The sequence below is a fragment of the Ooceraea biroi genome, chromosome 3 (assembly GCF_003672135.1).
Source record: "Ooceraea biroi isolate clonal line C1 chromosome 3, Obir_v5.4, whole genome shotgun sequence".
NCBI lineage: Eukaryota > Metazoa > Arthropoda > Insecta > Hymenoptera > Formicidae > Ooceraea > Ooceraea biroi.
The window spans coordinates 3,161,426-3,186,492 of NC_039508.1; the positions used below are offsets into that span (position 1 = coordinate 3,161,426).

The 25,067-nt window shown below is 42.3% G+C and overlaps 1 protein-coding gene across 1 annotated transcript in view; it reads right to left on the bottom strand.

Moving 5' to 3' along the window:
• LOC105281380 overlaps nt 1-25,067 on the bottom strand; it is a 65,043-nt gene that overhangs the window by 29,610 nt on the left and 10,366 nt on the right. The window contains exons 3-5 of the mRNA XM_011342579.3: nt 5,517-5,834; nt 3,842-3,946; nt 3,181-3,246 (exon numbers count right to left, since the gene is read on the bottom strand). Coding sequence (XP_011340881.1) covers nt 3,181-3,246; nt 3,842-3,946; nt 5,517-5,834 — 489 coding nt within the window. The remainder of the gene's footprint in view (nt 1-3,180; nt 3,247-3,841; nt 3,947-5,516; nt 5,835-25,067) is intronic.

Here is a 25,067-nt window from a genome sequence, read left to right on the forward strand (position 1 = left end):
GAACACATCGAAACGGTCCAGCGTACAAAGTCGAAATAACGAAGAACAAAAGTCAAGCGGAAAACTCGTTTCATTCATAGCTGGGAACTCATTGCGTTCAATAGTTATCAGTTAGCGCTTGCTCTTGTTTTACATCAGACATTTTCTGTTATCAAAACTCGCTTCGTTCGCCGTTGAAAAAAGTAATTTTATCATCAGATAGTTTACTAATAGTTAAAGCTTGTTTTCTATCAGACATTTTCTGCCTGTCTTTCCTCGTTATCTCGACTCGACAAATAATCCATCTGTTTGCAAAATCAAAAGGCGTTGTATAATATATTTTTACTATTCTATTATATTTTTTGTACATCAATTATTAAACCAGCTTTTAATTTTGCCTCGAATATTCAAATAAATCGTTAACGTTATATGTATCCACAGCGAAAAGCAACCACAGTTCAGTTGCATATTGCACAAACAAAAAATTGTTACAAGTTATAAAGAGTTTCATTTCAAGAGAGAGATAATAGTCATCATGGGCCTGCCATAACAAGAAGATAAAGCAATGCGCGCGTTTATGAAACGTGCACAATTTTCTTAATGCTCGTTAAGTAATAATGGCAAACTTTATGACATTCTTATTTGCTCCCGCTACAAAGTTAATGCAATCTCTTAGCGTCCTATGTTTCATACTAACGCGACATTTGCACTACTCGCGATTTTGCAACAGTTTAGTAACAATTACTTGAGCGGGCTCTCGCGTGTGAAATCGTTTCACATGTGTTATCACTGCATTGTTCTCTCTCCTTACGAGTAATGAAACACGTGGATCGAATTAGGATTAAGTGGTGGATCAAGCACGATGCAAGTGCAAGGTTCCCAATTGATAACACCAATCTGTTATTTGCTTATGTATATTCCGTTCCCTGATCTGCATGTTCATCACTATGCGAGCCGGATGTGTACTTCAAACCTCGTTCGACAAACAAGAACCCGAAAGCCTCTGCGGATAGCTCGGACTCAAATTACAAAGGGAACGAGGGAGAGGATAAACTTCGTGCCCTACTTCTGCAATAGCGTTATGCGCTTATGCTTATGCGTTATGGTAACACCCAGTCGATACGTTTGATATCCATTCTGCCACTTTGCATTCCTACTGCATTCAGCTGATAAATGATAGGAGAAGGACTGTGTGTGATAGCTATCATACAGTGTGTCCCATGGGAAGTTGCTGAAAGTAAACGATTGGTTCTCCCCTCCATGACTTCAGAAAGGGTCTTACGGTTAACGGTCGTTCATCTGAGTGTCCGCAGTTTTATTCTGGTTGTGGTAGATGCAAGTCCGTGCGCGTCAAAATGAGTAATCTGACGACGGAAGAAAAGATTTATCTTGTCGAGTGCTTCTTTTCCAGAGGAAAAGTTTATAGCAATGCTTACAGGGGGTTTCGTACTAAATACGGAACACATAAAGTTAAGAGCGAAAACACGCTGAAAAGGTTAGAATTTATTATTTCTTTAAACGTATGCGTTACGTCACTCCATTTTTTGGCAATAAATCTGCATTAAAATAATGTTTTGTGTTATTTTTATCAGAATTATCGATAATTTTATGCAGTATGGAACTATCTAAGACCGTAGACATGATCTGCCAGGTCCTTCTGTGTCTGTAGCTGCAGAAGAAAACATTGAAGATATTAAGAAGTATTTTGAAGAGAATCCAAATTCTTCCATTCGGAAAGCTGCCCAAGCTCTTGAAATATCCAAAACAACGTTACACAGGATTTTAAAACATTTCCTGAAAATGCATCCCTATAAAATAACATCGCATCAATTGCTAACCAAACGCGCTATGACGAAACGTGTGGAATTCTGCAAGACGATAAATGGAATGTTTGAAGATGGAGAACTTGATGCAAAATTGATAATTTACACGGACGAAGCACATTTCTGGCTAAATGGTTATGTTAATAAACAAAATTATAGATTTTGGGGGTCGGAAAATCCCAACGTTTCCCTGACTAAACCTTTACATCCACAAAAAATGACACCCTGTATATGGGCATACATATATGGCGATACACGTATCCACAGATAAATCAAAAACCATTCAGCTCGATGGTTTATAGGTGTTACAGAGTTCTGTTGAAAATTTCGTGATACCGGAGGAACGGAGCACAGTGGCGCTTCGGTATCTCTCTTTTTTTCACTCGAGTTTTGTAAGCATCTGCGAAAAAAATCAAACTGCTCCTAACGCTCGTAAAATCCAGAAGCACTGCAACGGATTGCCGAGCGCCTCCCTCTTGCGAAGTTCGAAGGGAATTGATGTACTGCAGGTCGGTGGATGAATGCTTACCGTCAAGTGAATCATACATTCGAATTGCATATGATGGATGCGTTATTTCTTCTTCGTAAAATCCATCGTGCTCTTCTTCTATAATGGTTGGCATGACAATACTCTCGATTTCCGGGTTCAACGAGATTGAAATGTATTGAACGCGTTCACAAGTGGGCGTTTATCTATTCTTCATGTATCGTAATCGTATTAGGTTGCACAGCTTTAACGCATAGTTATCAAATATTAAGAGGATTGCATTTTACGAGCGATAGAAAGTATTTATGGGAGAGTTTTCTTATGTTTTATTATTACTTCTTCGCGAAGAGTAATTGTAAAAGAGGTAAAATAGATAATCTCGCTTTCGAGATCACTAAATGAGGATAATTACTGTTCAAGGATATGAGCGTTGAAAAAGTTAAACTTTGAATCGAATTTTGCAATCGTTAGGTGTTGCAAAACAAAATACGTAAAATTCTTCTGCACGTAACGAGTCTGGGGGTTTATCTGTGTACGTTTTACTGTGCTTTCTATACCGAGGCAAAAACCTCGTCCCAAATTCTACTGGCGGACGCGCGAAACAACCGCAAAATTGTTTTTTCGCGCACGAGTGTTTGCAGCCAAACAGAAACTTCGGCATTGAGTGAATAGTCGAAATGGCGATCTGACTCTGCTGAAATTACACGAGTTGTAATGAGAATTATTGAAAGAACCATTATGTTGGTCTGTGAGAGCGCCACTACTTTTCATCATGCACGTCCTACGTTTTATCCTCATTGCACGAGAGTTTGTTTGCGACAATCACGGGAACGCAAATATATTTTTCGTAGATAATTTTATCATCGATTTACATTTGCCTTTACAACTCACCTCGCAAAAGACACGTTGCGCCAGTCGCGATGAAAAGCTCCCGATGATAATTCTAGTGTCCAATTCCTGTAATCAAACGTGTACGGTGAGTCGCGTATCCCTTGTTGAAAGTTTCAGTTTCGCTTTAATAAAATACCGCTAATACGCGTGAACGTTGATTGCAGTTATCGATATTAATAAAGCAAATTGAAAGAGCGGCGATTGTATATTGAAAATTTCATTCGTCGCAATTCCGCATTAATCCAAATGAAATTCTCATCCGGCGTTTTCTGCAATTTAGATATCACAACGAACATTCGTATCTAAGTTATGTATCGGCTGAATCATCCATTTCCGAAATTGGGTTAATTCGCACGCGTTAATGTGGCAAGCGCAAATTTAATCCCGATGCGTCCGCATCGGTCTAATCGATATCCCGGCGTTCACTTCGCGAAAACGGACTTTGCATTTCAAAGGAGGTGAATTACGGCGGTCGAAAGACGGCTGAACCATTGCGACGGTGACGCGGGTAACCATCAGCCGAACCGCCGCGCGCCGGCTGAACCACCACCTTTCGACTGAACCGGACTGCGCGAGATCGAACGTTCATTAAAAAGCCTCGTCGCCGAGACGTCGGCAGAGCAAAGAGAAAGGGACGATTAACGTTTTAAGAGCGACTTACTTTCAAAGTTCGCAGTTGCTCCTTGTAATCGTTCTCGGCGAATGTGATGGTAGCGGTGCACGTGATATTCGCCTGCTCCAGTTCTGTGACCAGATCGTTCACTGCCTGGAACAGAGACGCAACGTGCAAGGACTAAGGCACGAGGCCAACAATGAACGTGGTGTAGTGCGCCCATTTGTTTGTCTCGTCCTATATAGACGAGACGAGAACGCGTCGCCCTTATAAATACGCGTCATACGTCAGGACGACGAGCGGCGTCCCTTTTCGTTATCCGCGGAGGGATGTTTCCCGTTTCGTTATCGCGCCGTTTCGTTCGTTTCGCAATCGCGGGACCCTTCTCGATAAGCGGCGCTCTGCGACGCGCAATTTATTTGCCGAGCGCGCGCGATGCGCGTGAGCGCGTGCTTGCGTCTAGATACGAGTCGTTTGTTACGAAACTGCTTGCAGTTCAGTTTTGCAACAATATGAATTTTAACGAGATCCGCGAACGTAAACTCGCGCGATACGTCAATTTCCGCGACACCCTCATAACTGTCACACTCTCGAGATAAACGACTTATATACGTGCTTTGTTAAAAATTCACGCGATCGAACTTCTCTTTCGCTAAGAGAAGATCGGTCTTCGAGCCGCCGATCAATACACCAGCGGAAATTGCGCGGGCATTTGGTACATTACGATAAAAAAAGTGTTGCGATATTCGTGTTGCAAATTGCGTAAATTGCGGTTAGGCGCTAATTTACATTCTTCGGTCCTCCCCCTATGATATTCCTGGCTTCACTCATCATGTATTTCTCGCTTGTGCATTAAAATTGGATGTGATGCGCGGTAGCTTCCGTTACAATGTAACGATGGGAATTGACCGAGAATTAACCGAAACGCGATACCGAGGGCGCGGTACTCTCTAGTTAACTGCGCGTGGGTACAAATCGAAAGTTAATTAAAGCCGACATAACGGAAACTTCACCGCGCGGACCGCACGTCACGCCGGACACAAACGAACTTCCGTGGGGTAGCTCGCAATTAAATGCGCGGTTACATCAAGCGAGACAGAGAGATAAATATATCCGTGGAAAATGTTTGCTCCCGCCTACTCGCGCGTTTTTCCCCTGCGTCTCAGCCATTGAATTCCGCTCCATCCGATCGCGATCGCGATTGCGCCATAAAAGCAGTGGCACTAGAGACCCCGGATTTATTTAAGTGGATATTTTTGGCGTATGTGTTTGAATCGTAATTAACGTCAACCGCAATCTCGATGCCATTCTTTACGAACGAGCTGATTTTCATTGTTATTGCACGCTGAATGTGATGATCTCGACCGGCCCGCCGATATATTTTATAGAATATTTCATGTCCATGCTGATTTATTCGCTGACATATCAGATTGAAAAAGAACCGCAAGTCAATTATACTGTAAATTACACTTTATGATTTACTACTTTATGATCTCCGTTTATATGGAGATTTCCAGCAAAGAGCAAGGGATTGGAATTTTGTGAAACAACGAATTGCTTCCGCCTCCGAGGTAACGCGATATAACGCCCACTGATATTACGATACAAGTTATTTCCGGTGTAGACTATTAAAGCGATACGAAAAACCGTTCGAAGCTGCTTCGATAAATTCGGGGTGGGGAGCCGATTTACTCGACATTCGTGTTCCTTACGACCTACTTACCAAGGAGTACATGTCGCCTGTTTGCGAAAGCGCCGTGACGGTGTCCCATCCGAAGTGTTTGATCAATGCTATCCTAGCTGGATTGTGACTCGAATCCGGCGCGACAGTTCGCACGAATAGAGGGAACTCGTTGGAATCCGAGAGTGCTGGAGCCGTCGATCCAAACGACACTTGAATCACGTTCCAATAGGGCACAATTTTCGCCAGTGTCTCGGTGACTTCGGAGCAGGCAGTGCCGAGCAGGAACGGCATCAGATGTTTCTTCCTCGTCGAATACAGGGCGTGAAAGAATCTATCCACGGCAACTCCAGAATCGCACTAGAAATACACAGAAATAGAAATTTCGATGGATCTCGCGCGAGACTGCTAATAATCGATAAATTTCTTAGGAAAATGTGCTTTCCGGAATTATAAAATGACATATAATATTTTAATCAAAGTATTGGCCGTTGCTATTAATAACCTTTCGTCACCTTTCAGCAATAGCCTTTCAGTTTGATTTGATTCCGCGCCGATAAAATGACTTTTGAGGCAATTCATCTATTTGTATTACCTTATGACCTTTTGCAAGCACCTAATACATTATCAGAGAGTATTCATACATATTTACGCACACGTACTCAGAGTAAATTATTTTAACGAAATAATATGTCACGTAAAGTATTGGTCATTACGTACTCATGAGAACCCTTAGTTGGAACGAGATTCAGTATTACAGTGGTACGACCAACGAAGGAAACGACCAAAAGGGCAAATGTCAATTGAATGAATATCGTGTGAACGATAAAGGTCGCGTGCACCTTTCGAGCGAAACGAACGATTACAAACGGCGTCATTACCACTGCGAGGCGAGAAAAAATACGGATCGTCGCCGCACGTTCTTCGTACTGGACCGCTGAGATGAGCGAGAGGAGAGGCTCTGGCGCGCCTTAACGAGCAATTATTCAACGCGAATGGAGACCCGAGGTGGACTCGAAAGCGCGGAGAAAAAAGATCTCGAGGATTTTCACGAACAGGACGGCGAGTCGCGAGCAGGCAGAGACTTCTCGAACTTTTGCACGAGTGCTATCCGCCCCCGCACCTTGTTACGATTTCACTGGGTCTTGACAAGGGGATGCGCGCGGAAGTCGGAACTCGACCAATCATCCTCGACGAGGAAATTGGACCCTTGGCGCGTCCTCGTCTGTTCAACAGTTCGAGAATGACCTTTCCGAAAAATTATATTACGGAAACTGACGGGGTGCAATTAAAGTTCGGGAACGCTGCGGATGTTCCATCGAAATACCGATATTGGACGAACGAAGCCGGTGACGTGGAAATGCGGGGCATTAAAGCCCTTAGAATCGTGGTAGAAACTGTCGTGGAATGGAGTGCACGTTCGTCGAGGGCTTTCTCAGCTTCGCAGCACGTTTCCAGCGTTTCCACCTTGCGTCTGACAATATTCTGGACGCAACTACTGGCTTAACGAACGTCGTGCGTCATGCATATCCATGATTTTCGCGACGTCTCTGTTTACGGGGACAATCAGCTTGCGTAAATCCTCGCTCGACACCGTCGAGCCGTTTCCACGTCAGTCGGCTCACATTTCCACGTTCAAAGCATAAATTGAATGATAAAAAATTAGCTCTCATAACGCGGTTACGGGGCTCGGAACCTGTTGCGTATGAAATAGGGTCGGTATCGCTCGACATTTGAGAATGAATGCGAATACAAATACAGATAATGCAGATATTTTCTGAGACGGTGGAAACGTTTTTCTGTCTTCCAAACTTTTTCCAGAGTCGATATTTATATCGATAAATTTATCAAGATGCAAAGCAATAAATATTGATATAATATTATTATTCGTATAATTATATAGTATAATAAACCATATTAATGACGAATATATTAATAAAAGTGTTAGATATTACGTGAGATATTATAGTTTTATGTATTTAAAAAAATGATATAAAATTATGTAAAGATTGGATTTACCTAATCGCGGAAAATACTACATCTATTATGTAATCTATTTGTGTTGTGCAAATATTGATATATCGATTATAATTCATCTCCGTTAATTAAGATGTCAACGGTGCTTCATTTTGCAGTTAACACATATTTTGGTTTCAGATGTCAAATTAGTAAATATTGTTAGCACGTAATGAATATCGTTAATTGTGCCTATATATGATAGACGATTCATAACTGGGCCATAATGTCTCGCCACTCACGAGTAATTTACATAATTTAATTTAGTGACATAAATTCTGCTCTCTTCACTTCATTAATTAGACGAGGACGGCTGCAACAACTTGACATTAATAAGTCAATATTAACACGAAAGTTAATATAGATTTTCATCGAACGGGAACGAACATGCAATTATATGTCAATAATATACTTATAATTATTTTACGTGCACTGATCAATATTTAAAATTTGTGAAATTTATTCTATAATGTAATTTTCATCCTCATAATTTTGTCCTTCTTATTTCTGTAAAATTCTGCTTCTTTCACGCATTCTTTCTGTCTCTAAGAGAATATGTAATATCATGCAAAATATATTTTAAGATTCTTAAATCACTGTGCGATTTTAATCCGAAACCATCCTGAGATTCGCTGCCGCTAATATCATACACATATATATACTACAAATAACACGTGTACAAATATCAGTGCAACAGCAAAACAGATTGTGGATTAAATCCCCTGTTACATTTTTCATGGGTGTCATGACAGCTTTGCGGTTCAACATCGCGAGAAGCACCGCTGAGAGAGAAAGAAACGTAGTCGCCGTGTGAATCTGATAAGATGGCACGGAGTCCTAGTGATAAATTGCTATTATCTTGAAAGATAGAGAGGATCAATGTCGTGAGAAAAAGTGCTATCGACACACTGACAAATGGAAATGGATTCTTGAAGCGTTCGCGCGAATAAAATACACGAATGCCGCAAAGTTCATGCCGATGCGACGAGACCAAGTTAAAAAGATCCTCCAGCGACTACGAGACTTGCTTGGACAATTTCCGACTTACCCCCTTGCGCGCTACTAAGCTTACGGCTGCGTGGTCTGCGAACACCCTCGCGCGACGAGACTTCATCTCGAAAATCGACATCGCAGGATGTACGACCTGGATTCTTTTATGATGCGTTCGTTTACGCGCTCGTTACAACAGAAATGCATTTCGGACGCGTGTACTTTTATACACAAAGAAAGGGGGATGAGGAGAGAAAGAGAGACTCACTTTCAGAATAATATCTTCGCGTCTCGGAGTAAACATTCGACAAATGTTTGCGGATGTAAAGCGCGGGAGGCTTGGTTTTGTTGAACCGAGGGAGTTGTAATAATTTTTGTTGGGAGAACGGGAGAGAATTTCTTACGGGAGACGAGAGATTTATATCCACTGCGATAATTATTCGCGATACTCGTTCCAAACTTTTCTCCAAGTTTAATACATGTACCCCGTCTGTATCTCGAAACAATAAGCGCTGTTTTCCGTTGTTTAATGGCCCGCTCTCGTTTCTTGTTTTAACAAACAACCCCGTGGGAGATCGCGCTGCACCGTTCTATTTTTCGCGTGTACACTTTTCAAATAAACTGCGAATGATTACTGTCAGGTTTTACTGCTGTCGAAATGTCGCATCGATCAAGTACAAAGTTGATAATTTAACGTTTCTCTTTTATTTTTTTTACTGGTATTTGTGTAAACGTTTGCATTTATGATGGATGTAAAGCTAACTTGGATTACATAAAGAGAAGCTAAAATTTAATATAATTTATATCCATTTATATTTTTTATCTGCATCGAGGGGAAAATTACACGTACAAAATTTCGTGCTCGTAAATTTAATTTTTATTAACCGAAATACATAATTTCTTCTATGAAATTATTTCGTTGAAATTGAGTTAACCGCAACGCGGGAAAAAAAATTAAAAAATGCGAATTGCACGTACCATCATAAAGGACCGCGACTCGTTCTTACATACCGCTCCACTTTGCATGCCGGCCTTTGTAGGAACAATGTCTGAGGCAAAAAAAGATATTCTAGTGGCAGAGTTCGCATCTTTATAAAATTCCGCGTTTCGTGACAGGATTCAACGTGTGCGTTTCCGAATGCTCACTAGCATAACACGCGTCTTAGATCGTATCGAAACGGCGAGTCTCGCAAAGACGAATTTACTGTTTCCGACGGATCTTGGTAATGTCTGGAGGCTTCTCGCAAACCGTGGCTGTGTGATTTCCGTGAAACACAGCGTCTCATGAAGAAAGATCCCGCACGACGTAGTCGCGTTCCCTCGTCTGACGGAGACGAAAGTCTCAAGGGGAGCGTCTTTATCCCGTTCAGTGCATCTACGGCGGAATAAGCCCTTTAGAGACGTCAGACAATAAACGTCTGCGTCGCCGAGTCCTTCGGGATGGCCGCGCGTGTATCGACATCGCGAAAATACAATCCGCCCCACGTCCACCGATGGTTCCGCCCCGATATCAATGTGCACTTGTAGTCTCCGTGTATGAGGGTGGTAGTGTGTCGCGTAAGTCTTAGTTCGCTATCGACCGCGGGCTTTGAGAGTCGAACTGCTTCATGAATGGGATGTAACGGAGACAATAGTCGGACGAGGCGTTTTGTGCGGTGTATTCTCGTTGGCAGGGCCGGACGTGCGGGACAATGATACATGGAAGTAACGGGAGAGGACGACGAAGAATAAGGTCGGTACGGGCGAGAATGGTCCGTGAATTTTCCGGAGATCGATGCTCTGACCTAGCAGGTGCACCTAGCACGAGTTGGCTGTTGGTATCACCTTCCGCGGACGTACTTCATCCGGGACGGCGTCTCGTTCCCGTCGCTTTCATCCGCGCCATAAAAATCGCCCGTGCTGCACGGGAACAGCGCTCGTCCGTCAAAAGCCAGCGCTGAACATGTACCGCCGCCGGGAGCCCGCTCGGGGAATCCGTTCCGCGGTTAGACATTGCGGAAGAAACAATTGGGATAATGCAATCGCTCGTGCTGGATATCCGCCAAATCGGCTGAAACGCGCCGCGCGTATTTCGCGGCCTCCGTCCGTCCGCTACCGTGAAACCACATGTAACGTAGCTGACAATCTGTTTGGATACAATGGCAGACGCGATACGGCTTTGGCCTTTACCACTTTGAGCAAACAATGCGGTCTGGAAAAACGATAAATTGAGGTAACGTTTCCCGCGGTGGCGACGCGATCGACATTCACGTGATGAACCGTGCGCGCCGGTACCAATCGTAATTATTATTATTGGACGCACAACCGGCGATTAAAATTACAGGACAGGCAGGAAATTACAGAACAAGAACGCGACGCCGAGCAATCGCGAATGGCTGATTCACTTGGAGGTTTCCTTTTCCTTTTTTCTTTTCCCATTAGCCTTATTAACGTATAACGCTGATGGACGTTGAGGTTGAGCAGAGCGAGATTCAGCCGCTCCATTGGGTGACCCTCATCTCCACCTCTCCCCTTTGATTCTGCCCGAATGAGATTTTTATGAGACAATTTCTCCGAGCGAGATTGTTTTATGATCGCATCCGAAATCGCCAATAAGACAGGAAAATCGAACGGGGAATGATAACAATGTAATTTTAAAGCTATCAATCAGTGCATGTCACGACGATAGATACCGTAAGAGACGCCCGTAGGGGCTGGTGTAAATGGCAGATATACAATTTTCCCTTTATCACAGTGCGCCCCTCGCACTTTATTTCTATTTCGATACAACGACGCGGTATTTCATTTCGCGCAGCTTTATCATCAGTCGAAGATCCATACGTAAGGAGTATTTTTAGAGAGAGAGAGGGGTGGAAAAAACCTAGGTCTCCAATCTCGTGGTTGACATAGATAACCGTTGTCGCTCCGCACCCGTGAATTTCTCGACACAAGAGAACATCGGTTCTATTTTTGCCCGGCCGGTGATTCTCATCGGCCGGCTGCATTCCGTTGCCATTGTCTCGTTTCTCGTTTTCTGCCAATATGCGCCTTTCACCGGCCATTATCGCGCACAGATAGCGTGCCGTCTGCTTGAAGAAACCGGGACTCCATCGATGGGGACGCCAATTGCCGCATCTGATGCTCTCCTCTCCGGACCTTCGCTGCTCGTCTCGAACCGTTCTCGTTCTCTGCTCCCCGACTGTTAGGCACTGGCGTATGTGCGAGTGTCCTAAAATACGGGAGCAACCTTTGTTCATCGAAAGTATCGCGCTGCGTGGGCGGCTACTCACGCAATCTTCCGTTATTCATCCCGATCCTTTTCAAACTGAGCGGAAAAGGCACTTCTACTTCTGTTGAGATTTTCTTGCGAATAACGAATCGGTTCGTATCCCGCGCGCATCTCGAATGTTCTAGAAACTCATGTTTGCGCCGAGCTTTCACGCCCGCGATAACACCAGGGCAGTCAGCCTATCGTCGCCGAGCCGAACGGTCCGTCTGCAAAATCGTGATCACACGCGTGCTTCGGGTAGGCAGACGTAAAGTGCCGTCCGAGCGTATTTCGTCGATATAACCGCATTTTTGTAACATTGACTGTGCTATGTGGCACTAATAAACTACACCAGTGACAAAGAACAGTGGCTTCTTTAATATACGCTCCGATCCAACAAGTAATAATCAACAACTTCTTTATCAGGGGCTCGTTTTGTTTGTTGCGCGCTTCATCTCCATCTTTATTCAGCGCTTTTAGTCATTCGCAAAAGGCGGATGTGATGTAGGCAACAACTCGCACAAATCTCCTGTGACGGTCCCGCCCTACAAAAGGATACCGAAGAAGCATCCGCTAAACTCGTATTTCTATGCCCCCTTTATGTTCTTCATGTCACTCGACTATCATTGCATAAATTATACAGACTGCTTAGTAACATATAACACCATATTAACATGCGTTGATGAATATTTATTAGTTCACTGAGAAAGGGCTTTCCTGAGGTGGTTTCGACGTTTGAGAAAGCATTTGTAGTCTTCATAAATCATCGTTATTACCATTTATCTATCATCATTTCGACACAGTACATTACGTTTCTTTAATCTGTCTAAAATCTTTAATTTGCGATTCAAAATGAAAAAATATTTTGTCACGATGGCTTGCAACTTTAATGTAAAATCTTCTGATATAATCGCTCGTAAAATGATGTGATCGAAGAAGATGACAGTCTAGCGTACAATAAGATTAATTAAGAGAAATTAACGAAATTATGTCAATTGCTGACAATGTATGATGTGACCTGAATTTATCTATTTTAAGATGTCTATTCTCGAGACGGTTTTCTCAATACGCGATTTCATAAGCAGCGACGGAGTCAATACGATTGCACGCGAGAGTTTCGCTGGGCGAAATATGTTCCTGGCGGCAAAATTATGTCATTATCGCGAGAAGCATCGGGTGTGAAATGCGCTCGCGAAAATGCTGGACGGAAAATATCTTTGTGCGAGCGGGAAACGCGTCCGCGTTACTTCAATGTTACATCAACGACACGTTTTGCTTAGAAAGATTCCGATAAGATTCAAATCTACAAAATCGCGTCAGCCACGGTCGATTTACAATTTAACGAGACTTCGCGAGAGACCCTTGACATTCTCGCCGTTCTAGTTCCACGCTGGAGTCCTTGAAGGAGCCTGAAGGGCCTTTCGTGGGCGACAGCCGTTACCAACGTGCCATGTTACCCCAAAACCACGCTAGACTTCCCTTCAACCCGTATATGCGTGAAAACGCGTGCTTTTAAGGCTGGGAGTGAGACGCAGTTAGGCGCGTGGTTGGAATAAAAATTTCTGACTTTCTTTCTCTCTTTTTATCTCTTTTTATCTCTCTTGCTCCTTTTTTTCTGCGACAAAGAAAATAATCAGTACTCTAAATAAGTCGTCGGGTTAAGACGTCTTGTTGAGATGAAGCTTGAAGGAGTAACATATAATACCGGGATTTAGATAATACCGATAGAGAAATTGCGTTTCTTACGGGTTTGTTGGAGGGTGCAATCTTTTCTTATTGTATGAAAAGAACCTAACATATTACCTCTCGTTCCTCTCTCTCTCTCCCCCTCTTTCTCTCTTATAGCATAGCATTTGTAATTGAGATTATCTGGCACTGAAAGAAGCATTTAATAAATGCAATAACAATGTGAAATACTATTGTGAAACGTTCTCTTATATTTCCATGTATTTTCCTAAACAATGACCTGTGAGATTTTTGAATTTATGATTTTATGGAAAACGCCGTAAATTGCGAAATGTCAATGTGCATTCATGTCCTAAACAAAAATAAAAGGAATTTCTACGACGGAATGTCGAATGCATCAGCTGCGTTCTTCCGCCAATTTGCCTTCCTTCGCAACGCCAGCTATTGTATTGTTCGTCGTACATTTCAAATCTGAAATATCACGGCAGTATTGTATATTTATATATTCATGTGTGTGTATGTTGGATATTTTATATATATATATATATATATATGCACGAACTGCATTTTGGTTCTGAAGCATTCACATATGTCAATTTTAAAAGAGTTTAAATTATTCCTCGTTCCTATTATGCAATAAGAAAATTCGACATGCAACGCATTGCGATACTATTTGTGTTACATATTTGTATCACGTACTATATACACATTTGAAGTGAACAATTGATAAATTCGACAAAATGCGTCGTACACACAGTTAGTATTCCACGCAACGAGCTCTACACACGATTGTAATTAGTAAAGACAATAGTCAGCGTCACGTGCAATTAATATTGAGAACGCGCCGCATTTAGATTCCGTGGTATTTCGAACTTATAGCGTTTCACACGTACCAGTATTTCAACAATAACTATAATAATATCATCAAGTTAAACCTTAGTGACAGATAACGTGCGTTATTGCAAAATATATAACGCAGCGCATTTAAATAAGATAATTAAAATGAGATGATTTAAATGAGGTGATTTGAATTATAAGAGACCGCTAAAATATACATGAGATTTCGCCTGAATAATCATGCATAATATCTGGACTTATTAATACAACGAGTTCCGTAAAATCGTGCTTTTAAAGCCAGGGGTAGAACACGACCAGACGCGAAAACCTTAATCAAAGAGTTATGGACTGTTTTCTAAGCGAAATTGAGCTTTTAATAGAATATTACAAATATAATGTACAACAGGAAAATTATCTATGCATTGAGCGTTAGAAATAAATAAAAAAACGGCAATAATTCAGCAACGATAATATTGATAATAATAATAACAGTCATTACTGTTGTTATAAATGTTGTTGTAAATGAGATAATAAAATCCCTTAGCTTGCAAGAACGATTTCGGAACGATCAGGATTAACGTATCTTGCAATTGATATCCGGCGGAGCATATCTGTCTTTGATGTTAAAACGGATTCGCTCAATCCTCGCCGTATACCTATAACGTGAAATGTAAGGCAGGCTCCAGGGATGCGTAGAAAGAGGATTTTCCGCTGACAGATAATGGAAACAGGAATAGACGGGACAACGGTGGACCCGGTAAACGGATGAGACACAGAACACACGAAAAGGCTGAAACATCGCGGTCACGCGTAATTGTCCTCAATTCTTTAAATTGAAGAAGTATCTCTTTATCTCCCCAAAACGAGTTTTCGCGCCTACGTTTCCCCTGATTGAATTCCACTTCGCTGACTTTCCTCGATCTCACGTCGTTTCAAGAATGTCGGCCATGTGCATTCCGAATCTTTCGCTCTATGTGCTCGAAAAGGAAAAAAGGAAAAGAAGCCTCGCATACGTCTTGATGCAATACTGAGGGCTTCGCGCATTTTTTGCTTTATCAATTTCTTCAACTTCTTCGTGGTTCTTTCAAGATTATTAAAGCCTAGAAATTGTGTTTTAATGCAATTATTCAGAAGTCTCGTAATTTAAGTCGCACAGTACTTTGAACGGTAATTGATCCGGAGTTTGTTACACGCAATCACTTTCGCCTGTAAACTGGGGAACTAGAATGAAACCTTTAACTTGTTCGAAATACAATCCCCGGCAAGTTTTATGTAATGAAAATCTCGGAGAAGTGTAAAACTTCGCGAGAATTGCGGAAGCCTCGTTTTCGCCACTTTTATCGATACAGTTATTGCACGGTCGCCTTCACAAAACGTCGCCGCCTTTACATCTAAAGCACAACGACAGGGAAAGGGTAGGGTTCAAAGAAATGGTGTAAGAATATAGCTCACTCGCGCGCACCACCACAAATTCCGTCCCTTTCAGAAACTGGGAACCTGTGACTCTCCAAGTTTTGCACCCTCGAAGTAAATATCATTGTTGCCATTAGGTGCGGCTAATGGGTATTTACAGCTCAGCCTGAGTTTGCACGTTCGTCGAATTTTAGCCAATTGTAATTACTGTTTTCTCAAACGCCGATGTTTTGTTAATTAAACCATTTGCACGGGGGCGCGAGCAGAATCTAAGGAAAGGACTTCAGCATAGATAACATTTCCAGGGGTGAAACCAGGAGCAAATACAAAAGTTGATCTCTGAAATTAACATGAGCGGAGAGTATTCGATACTCTTCGCTGTTCTTCTTCTGAATAATAAGATTGTTTAGACGTGAAACCAACGCTCGTCGTTAGCTCGCAATGATTTGTATTACTGTTTCCATCACCGGTGCAGGCAAGATCGATTCTCACAATTCCTCTCACGCAGCACGAGATTGCTCTTCCGGGTTTCAATAAATTTATTTTCGCGAGCTATTAGCTTCTACCAGCTGCGATGATTGACGGCCATCCACGCGCGGAGTTCACGGATTTGCGATTTGAATGCGAGAGTATCGTTAAACATACCGCAGTTTGGCATCTCTTGGCGGATGGCGTTTCGATTACTCTTAAGCGCAGCAGTTTGCGATAGACGGGGAATTTCCGGCTATCCCGCGAGTCTGCCACTTCTGCGCATCCCGCGAAGATCGCGAAGCAGCCGGAAATCTTTCATCATGAGTGCGCCATCGTAGGATTTTAAGGGGTGCGCGTCGAGTATAATGAGCGTTCCGGATGGATCTGGTCGCGATGGAGGGCGGGATCGCTACTGCGACCGCCGGCAATTAATCAAAGTTCCTCGTTACGCGGAAATAGCACGGGGAAGCTTGCCCTCGCGATTATCGAGATCTCGACTGACGATGCGCGCGAGATAACGATTTTCCGTGCGCGTAAATCGCATTCGCGCGATCGAGCTAATTCCCGGTCAAATTACACGTTTCGCGCCAATGATAGTTTTAAATTACTCACGTTGTACGATTCATGGATTTCTTTTTGAATCAATACTAAAAGTTGGAGCGACGTTAACATGCGAATGTTACGTTTGACTTTCAAAAATTATCCCAGTTCTATTCGTTTAAAGATATAATTATATTTATTGGAAGAATATGAAGAAAAAGATGAAGAAGATATGAAAAGAGTTGAAGATGGAAATTTAAATTTTCGATTGAGGACTAAGAGGAGCCATATTGCAAATCCCGCTGCAAGGACGATGACATACCCGTGCATCACCGACGTAAATTCGGTAATTTTGGTGTCACGCAGGATGCGCCTCCACCTGTGCTGTACACTCTAACGAGAGTGAGTTTCAGGGATGTAGGGGATGTTCTCGGATGTTATTAATGTATCGTGCTGAGATGATCGAGTGGGCGGAAGCGTCGCAGATATTTACTCGAAGCAGGCAGTTCAGGCAAATAAATTTGGATGCCTTGTTATTATGTGGCTCACGATGAGCTCGGCGAAATGGAAAGCAACGTGGCATACATTTATATAATGGCAATATGGCGAGATATAGGTACCTTTGACATTATCATGAAGAAGCGAGGTGGAAGTCGTTGAAATACATATTAATTTCCTAGAAAGTCGACACAGATATCGTGTCGACGCGAATGCGTTTTTTGATCAAGTTGATGTCGGCTTGGTGTGCACTGACACGCGTGTGTGGGTGCATGTTGACTTTGGGAATACATTTTTATCCGATTTCCCTCTGATATGTAACGCGGTATGTACGCGTGCATGTATGCGCGATACGTTTCATCGCCTTCAGCGTGGTTTACGCGAGGATTCGAAAATGCGGGCAAATTTAATGTCACGTCTAAACTTGATCGCACACAATCTATACCTACGTCCTTGGGGACCGAACAGAATCAAACAGGTATTTTGGCACATGTATACTTGCACGTGTGTGTGCGTGTGTGCTTGTGTGTATGCACGCGGCTGTGCATTCATGCGTGTATTTGCCAGGCTCCCAGCGAAGTCTCGAATCGATTGTAACGGAATTTCAACGAAAATTCACGCGTTCGCCTAGCGAGCAGCGTGAAAATTCCGCTGACATTCATTATTGCAACGTCAATGGGTTTTAAACATTTTTGCAAAATGTTTTCCTGATGCGCAACTAGAATATTCAGACGTTTCTGAAAATCCCTCTTCTTCGTCGTCTTTTCTTCACAACAGAACGAGATCTATCGTTTCTAATTTTAAAACGTATTTTACATTTTGTATCGTGCGTTAAAAATTCCTTACGCGAACGAAATGTTGTATATACCCGTTTCTTCGAAAGATTACTTCGCATCCTGACGTACGAGAAATTTTTGCCGCCACCTTTTTAACGGACGAGAGCGTGATTCAGCAATATGCTGATCGCACCGCATTACGTAAGCAATATCTTGACACACGCGAACGTACGTGCATATAATTATTCATGCCGATGGTCCTCAAGGGCTTTCGAGGCTTCGGAGAGGATTGGCTATGAAAAGGGAGTATCTCTTCGACGGATTAAATCCGCGGCCGTGGCATTTTTGCGCTTCTTTCTTTTACCCTTCCCTTTTGCGCGAGTTAATCCGATAACGTTGCACTCTCTTTTCGCGATTACTCACATTTCGAAATAGAAATCCGCTGCGAAAAATTTCTGTCCTCGGGGACACCAGGTCTTTTTTCACCTTTCTGCCATTTACAAAAGATAGCGATCTGTTTAGGAACTGCAGCAGTCTACGTGAGAAAGGTGAAAAAAGGATTATGTAGATCGGCAAAGCTGGCCTGTGCGTACAAACTTTAGTAATAAATAAAGATTTCGGTCTGAAAGGGCTAAACTCTGCCTAAATTTGCGCCGAAACTAGACACGAGAGACAAACTTCTCAAGCTTTCGCCGTGGGAGACCGCAGCAAGCGCCGCAAAATACTTATATGCTCGTTAATTCTGTCATACGGACAATATAGCGGTAGAGCAGCGCTTTGATAATGTTACACAATCAGTAATTTATTAGCGATGCGGTTGCGTATACGTTTATAGACAAACTATTCCACCGTAATTTCCGCAGAGAATTCATGCTCTTCCGTGACCTCGTTAAAAACACTGTTAAAGCGACAAAAATTAAAACCACTGCGGTCGCGGAAATTGAATCTTTCATAGAGAAATTAATTAATAATTAACTCTCGAGCAGTAGCGCAAAATATTTATATCATTTTAATACGGAATGATCGCCAGCCTCCAGCATATCACGTACTGCGTACAGTTTTGCCAATTCGTAACACCTAGATTGTCTTGTAAATGGATATCGTAATCCTGTTTCTGGGGTCACGGTTAAGCAACGGATAAAATATTGAGCTCTTTAACCAAATGCGCGCAGCGAGATTGTAATCTGTAGCGTTCTATTGTTTGGACGACGTCGAGAGATTTGTTGAATTCACCGGTTTTAATTGCATCCTCGCCGGTTTGTAAACCTGGCAACGGAAATTATTGTAAATTCGCAGAAATCTCACATTCGGCCTTTTGGCCCCCGTACCGCTTTTTGTACCCCCCTTAAGGCGTCGTAATCTCTTTTGAAGCAGATTGGGGTTAATTAACGAAATCCCTGGAAAGTGCAAAAACGTATGTCCCTCGTGAAGTGTGCTCATAGACATAAGAAATATATATTTCTTATGTCTATATGCCTTGTATTAACGGTAAATGGAAGAGCCCACGAACTAAAGGTAAAGAGCCACATGCCAATAAGGTAAGGTTTGGCATGTAACATCTCATCGCGTAATGTAAATTAAGGAAGTCCTAAGGCTATAATTAACGCTGTAATTAAACACTGATGTATCTCGAGTTGCATATAATTCACGCAACAAGATATTCCCTTTTTGGGTCAAATGAACACGTATATCGTGTTTTATTAAGAATTACAATTTCGTGATATTCTATGTCGTACAAATAATCACAAATAATGTTTTTCCATAATTGTATCTTTATTCTGCATAAAGCACAATTTATAAGTAAACTCTTTTACGTAGAAGAAAAAAATTTGCAGTTATTCTTTCAAAATGTTGAGCTCATTTCTATTTTTTAAATTTCTAGTTAGAAAGTTATCGTTTTTTAATACCTATTTAACACGCGCTATTTGTGATTAATATCGAATGTTAACTAAATGGTGGTTCGCTTGGGCTCAATTATCCTGTGCAGCACGATAATATCTCCTCTATTTAATTTAATTTAATCGTCGTTCAGATTTCGCGGAATTCTCGCTCGTGATAATTCACTGATGTTGTACCATGATGTTCCCAAGCGTAAAAGTTTGATTATTTTCTCTTTATCCTGCAGGAACTGCGAAACTTTTCGCGCTTATGCTTGTTCTGGTCTTTTCGGGAATGAAAAGCCCGACGACTTCCTTTTCGGAAGTTTCCCGGTCGGGAATCGGTTAAATTATCGAGATCCCGGAGCTGTTCCGGTATTTTCGCAATGTTGCACCTATACATATGAACGGCGATGCGTCACGCATACACGCACGGCAGGCATTTATGTGTCGCGTGAATGGATTCACCAAAGACATAAAGGGCCATGTCGGCCCGTTGGGTTTATACGTAACGAGACTTGCCCTCGATGGCAACTTCGAGGGTGAGAAGTCGCGCAAATTCAAACTTGGCGAACAATTAGAAATTTATGCGCGTTTCCTCGCATGATAATGCTGAAGCACGTACGTTCGTGCTAAATGAATTACGTCATCCGTTTCTCTCCGATACGGCACTTTACGATATTTGTATCGCGCATTTTGAACAAGTTTTCGTAGCAATGATATCAATCTGTAGATATCGAAATATACGCGAGGGAATATCGCAGATTCAATTACAGTCTACAAATCACATACAATGCGATAGAGTGGTAGATACATAAGAACCCGACTAGAAATGTTGTCAGGTTTACCTAATATGTTATAAGGACCTGACGTGGTTAGCGTAAGGTAATCCTGAATAAGGTATACCTAAGAATATCCTCATCAGGTTCAAATATGTATGACCTTTTTAGGGTTAAATTAATAAGGAACATATTAGGACCTTCTTACGTTATGCCTGATATTTCAAAGTACAAATTTTGTTGAGGTTTACATTATTAGTACCTACTAAGGATCTTATTCTTTCATCCTGATATTTTTTAAAATTTAGAGGTAAAGGTTTCCCACATCTGGTCCTACATCGGACCATACGTAGTTTATCATATTATAATATACGTTATATATTGGGTCGTCCGGAAAGTTCGTGCCGATTTTTAATAGATGGCGTTGGAACATGTCTGAATATATCAATGTTATTGAAAACATACGATTTATATACATATGCTTAAAGGTGACATTTCAACGCATCTTTAGGAAAAAAGTTGTTTCAGATAAATTGATTCGTGTCAGTTTTGTACTCTTTTGAAGATGGAAGAAAACAAAGAACATTTTAGACACTTGATGCTTTTCTATTACCGGAAAGGCAAAAATGCCTCACAAGCAACAAATTCGATATGTTCTGTTTACGGAGAAGGCGCTTTAGCTGAAAGAACCGTACGTAAGTGGTTCGCTAAGTTTAGAGCTGGTGATTTTAACCTTAAAGACCAAGAACGCTCGGGCAGACCCTCTACTACTGATGATGACAAATCAAGACACTGATCGAGAATAACCCGCGCTACACGACACGTGAATTAGCAGAGATACTGAAAATATTTAAAACCACTGTCCACGATCATGTAGTGAAGCTTGGTTACGTAAGTCGCTATGATGTATGGGTTCCGCATAATTTGGCCGAAAAAAATTTAACGGATCGCATTTCCATCTGCGACTCGCTGTACAAGCGCAACGAAAACGTACCATTTTTGAAGCAATTAGTGACGGGTGACGAAAAATGGATCATTTACAACAATGTAGAACGAAAAAGATCCTGGGGTAAGCGAAATGAACCAGCATTAACCACTCCGAAAGCCGGCCTTCATCCAAAAAAAGTCATGCTCTGTGTCTGGTGGGATTGGAAAGGAATCCTATATTATGAGCTCCTACCACACAACCAAACGATAAATGCAGATAAGTACTGCTCGCAACTGGACGAATTAAAGACAGCGATTCAGGAAAAACGTCCAGAATTAGCTGATAGGAAGGGCGTCGTGTTCCATCAGGACAATGCCAGACCTCATGTTTCTTTGACTACTCGACAAAAATTGTTAGAGTTTGGCTGGGATGTGCCACCTCACCCACCGTATTCACCAGACCTTGCACCTTCAGACTTTCACTTATTTAGGTCTTTGCAAAATTCTCTTAGCGGCAGGAACTTCAACTCTTTGATCGACATAAAAAACCACCTTGAGGAGTTTTTCGCCGAGAAACCTAAGAAGTTCTGGGAGAATGGAATCTTCCAGTTGCGTGAAAGATGGACAAAGGTTGTGAAACAAAACGGTGCACACATAAGTCAATAAATATTTATTGACATAAAAAAATGTTGCCTTTGAATTTTCCTTCAAAATCGGCACGAACTTTCCGGACGACCCAATACTTAATGTAGAAAGAATAGTAATTTCTACTTAATTTGCGAGTATTAATTATTTTTATATCATATACATTTCAATGTACTCGATTATGGAACAATAAGAGACAAAAATCAACACAAGTGTGTGTTTCCCGCCTCTGATTCACCAAGCGACCGATAGATGGCCAGGTCAGGCGTGACGTTCTCGCAAGAAACATTTGGTTAGCACCTTACAAATAACCATCTGGAAAATCGATCCGGTACTCTATTCTTCTCTTCTTTTGGACTCTTAGAACATATACTAGTAGTATATGTTCTAAGGACTCTTACACTCACCGAAGATATCAAGTTTTTAGTAATCTTTTAGACGACTTGGTGCTGTCTGGGTAGTAAGGATTTAATAATTCAACCCGATATAAACCTGATGAGGATATCCAGATAAGGATCTAACCATTGTGCTGCGTTACATGACTGATCAGGTCCCGATGAATTTACCTTATCAGGACCTGATAATAAAATAAGGTCAACCTGATCAGGACCACTGGATAAATTTCTAGTCGGGAAGTATCTTGCGTATTATTATGCCGGTATAAGATGTAATTAGAGAGCAATCTCTTGATAAAAACTCTTGAGAGTCCTCTGCTTTAACGCGAGGAACTTAATTTAACAGTTTTCTCATTTCCCGTCTTTAACTACTCCGTTAAGATTATGCACATCGTTCGGGGGCTTTGTACGTGGAATACAATGCGTCTTAACGAGCTACGCCGTGAAACTTCCAAAGGATCACTTAGAGCTTCGCACTCTCGCGAGCGATTAGAAACGTCATCGAGGATTTCGCGAAAGATGGAGCAATCTCTCACTTGTTGAACTAATTCTTTCGCTCTCGACAGTTTCGGTCTCGCGTTTACTGAATCGCGCGCACATAAACGGGCGCCTGATGATCGGTCAGGTTGCATGCAACATGCATAAAACTCGTGAATTTATAATGCACGTACGTGTATCAACCGTGTCATCAATCATCAAATTTCAAATCGCCTGACTATCCGTTACAGCTGGGCAATTACGCTGTTGTAATTACTGATGCTCTCTACTAAATAAACATTCCGTATGCGAGACTGTTTAGGATTTAATGTCACGGGGACACAGCGCGGCGAGAACTTTCAAACGCAAACTGGTAATCCTCGAGTGCTTTGCGTTCGTTCCAGGATACGCGGTCGAGACAAAACATCGGTTTAATCGCGCCGCGTTCGTGACCAGACCGCAATTCGTTGTTACCGCCACTGTCTTTTAGGGCAAACACGGCCCAGTTCGTCCCGTAAGCAACACTCGGTATGCGCGCGAGTACACTCGGCAATTCGCAATCCGCCTGTATTTGAGATGGTTGGTGGGACGCACAAACCGCGCTAAAACGATTAACGAGGGGCTTTCGTAAACGAGATTTCTCCCGCGGTTCTGCTATGTGAAATCGGATGCGCAATCATTTTTATCGCGATACACGCGAGCGTTATCTTTAGCGGTGGTTCTTCCCTCGAGTGAGCAAAATTTAATCTCCCGCAAGCACACGCCACACACACGCGCGCGCGCGCACGCACATACGCGCACGTTCCAGCGTCAGAATAATCCAAAAATATTTTAGCGATGAAGAGGTATATGGAGTTGACAGGATTATAAGAGTTCCGTCTCCGGCGACCTGAGAAATGCGTTTGCATATGTGCATAACATTACTCCTTGCGCTACGAGAGAAATCGCATGTGTCAGAGCGGCATCGGGGAGAAACGGAGCTCCCACGCTCGATATGCTTACTCCACTATTTTTTAGTAACTCAATGTAAAGCTTGCGGAAATGTGAAATCATAATAGAAGCTTCGGGGAAGCGAGAGAAAATTGAAAAAAAGTCTCTTCTTTCCCGCCTCAGCAGTTACAAAGCCCTGTTGCTGGTACAAACACTGTTGTACGGTGCATTATTAATGTATAAGAGAGTCTTGCAAATTAAATATGTATTACTTTTAACTTCTTTCTCTCTCTTTTTATTTCTCTCCCTCTCCCTCTCCCTTTCTCTTTCGCGCGCGCGTTTAGAACATTTAAACATGACAAGACTCCAAATTGACAAAGTGAAGGCTTAATTATCCGCATTGCACCGTCCGCCGCCGAAATTGATCGAATAATATGCATTTTTGCGCGTTCATCGTACGTTGCAACTCTTTTAAAACGCTTTCATTGATGCAACTCATAATCAAAGGATGGAACGAGAGCACATCGCTATTATCGCAGTTTAAAGCGCAACGCGCGCGAGCATTACGAAGAGAGTATTTCGGGCGCTGGAAGCAGCACAAACTGCTGGAGCACGTGCGTTGGTTAGGCTGCACTGTCAGATGCTCAGTGCCACTACGAAACTAGATATTTGACAGCGGTTTTGGCCCGAAGGACTAAATGACATTGTTGCGCGACAATACAGCGAATTCGCAATCTCTATAGAGGCCAGACGTAATTTGCGGCAAGCTAAAGAACAGGAGACGCTCGAAGGCTCCAAAATCATACAGATTCGAAATTGACTTTCTCGGAGCTTTCTGTCCCCGAGATGAAGATGAACTGCTGGCGCGTCGGCGTGCATCCTGTCTCTCTCTCTCTCCCCTCTCTCTCATTGCGTCTTACATTATGCAAATCCGTATGACGTTGCCTCATATTGCACGTTACGGTGCGACGTTATCGTGATAACATCAAAGTAATCGTACGCAAAGTCGTTGCATATCTCATCATACACACGAGCAGGTTGTGCGCATCACCCTTCCCACATGAAATCTCGTAAGAAATTTTTGTTTTG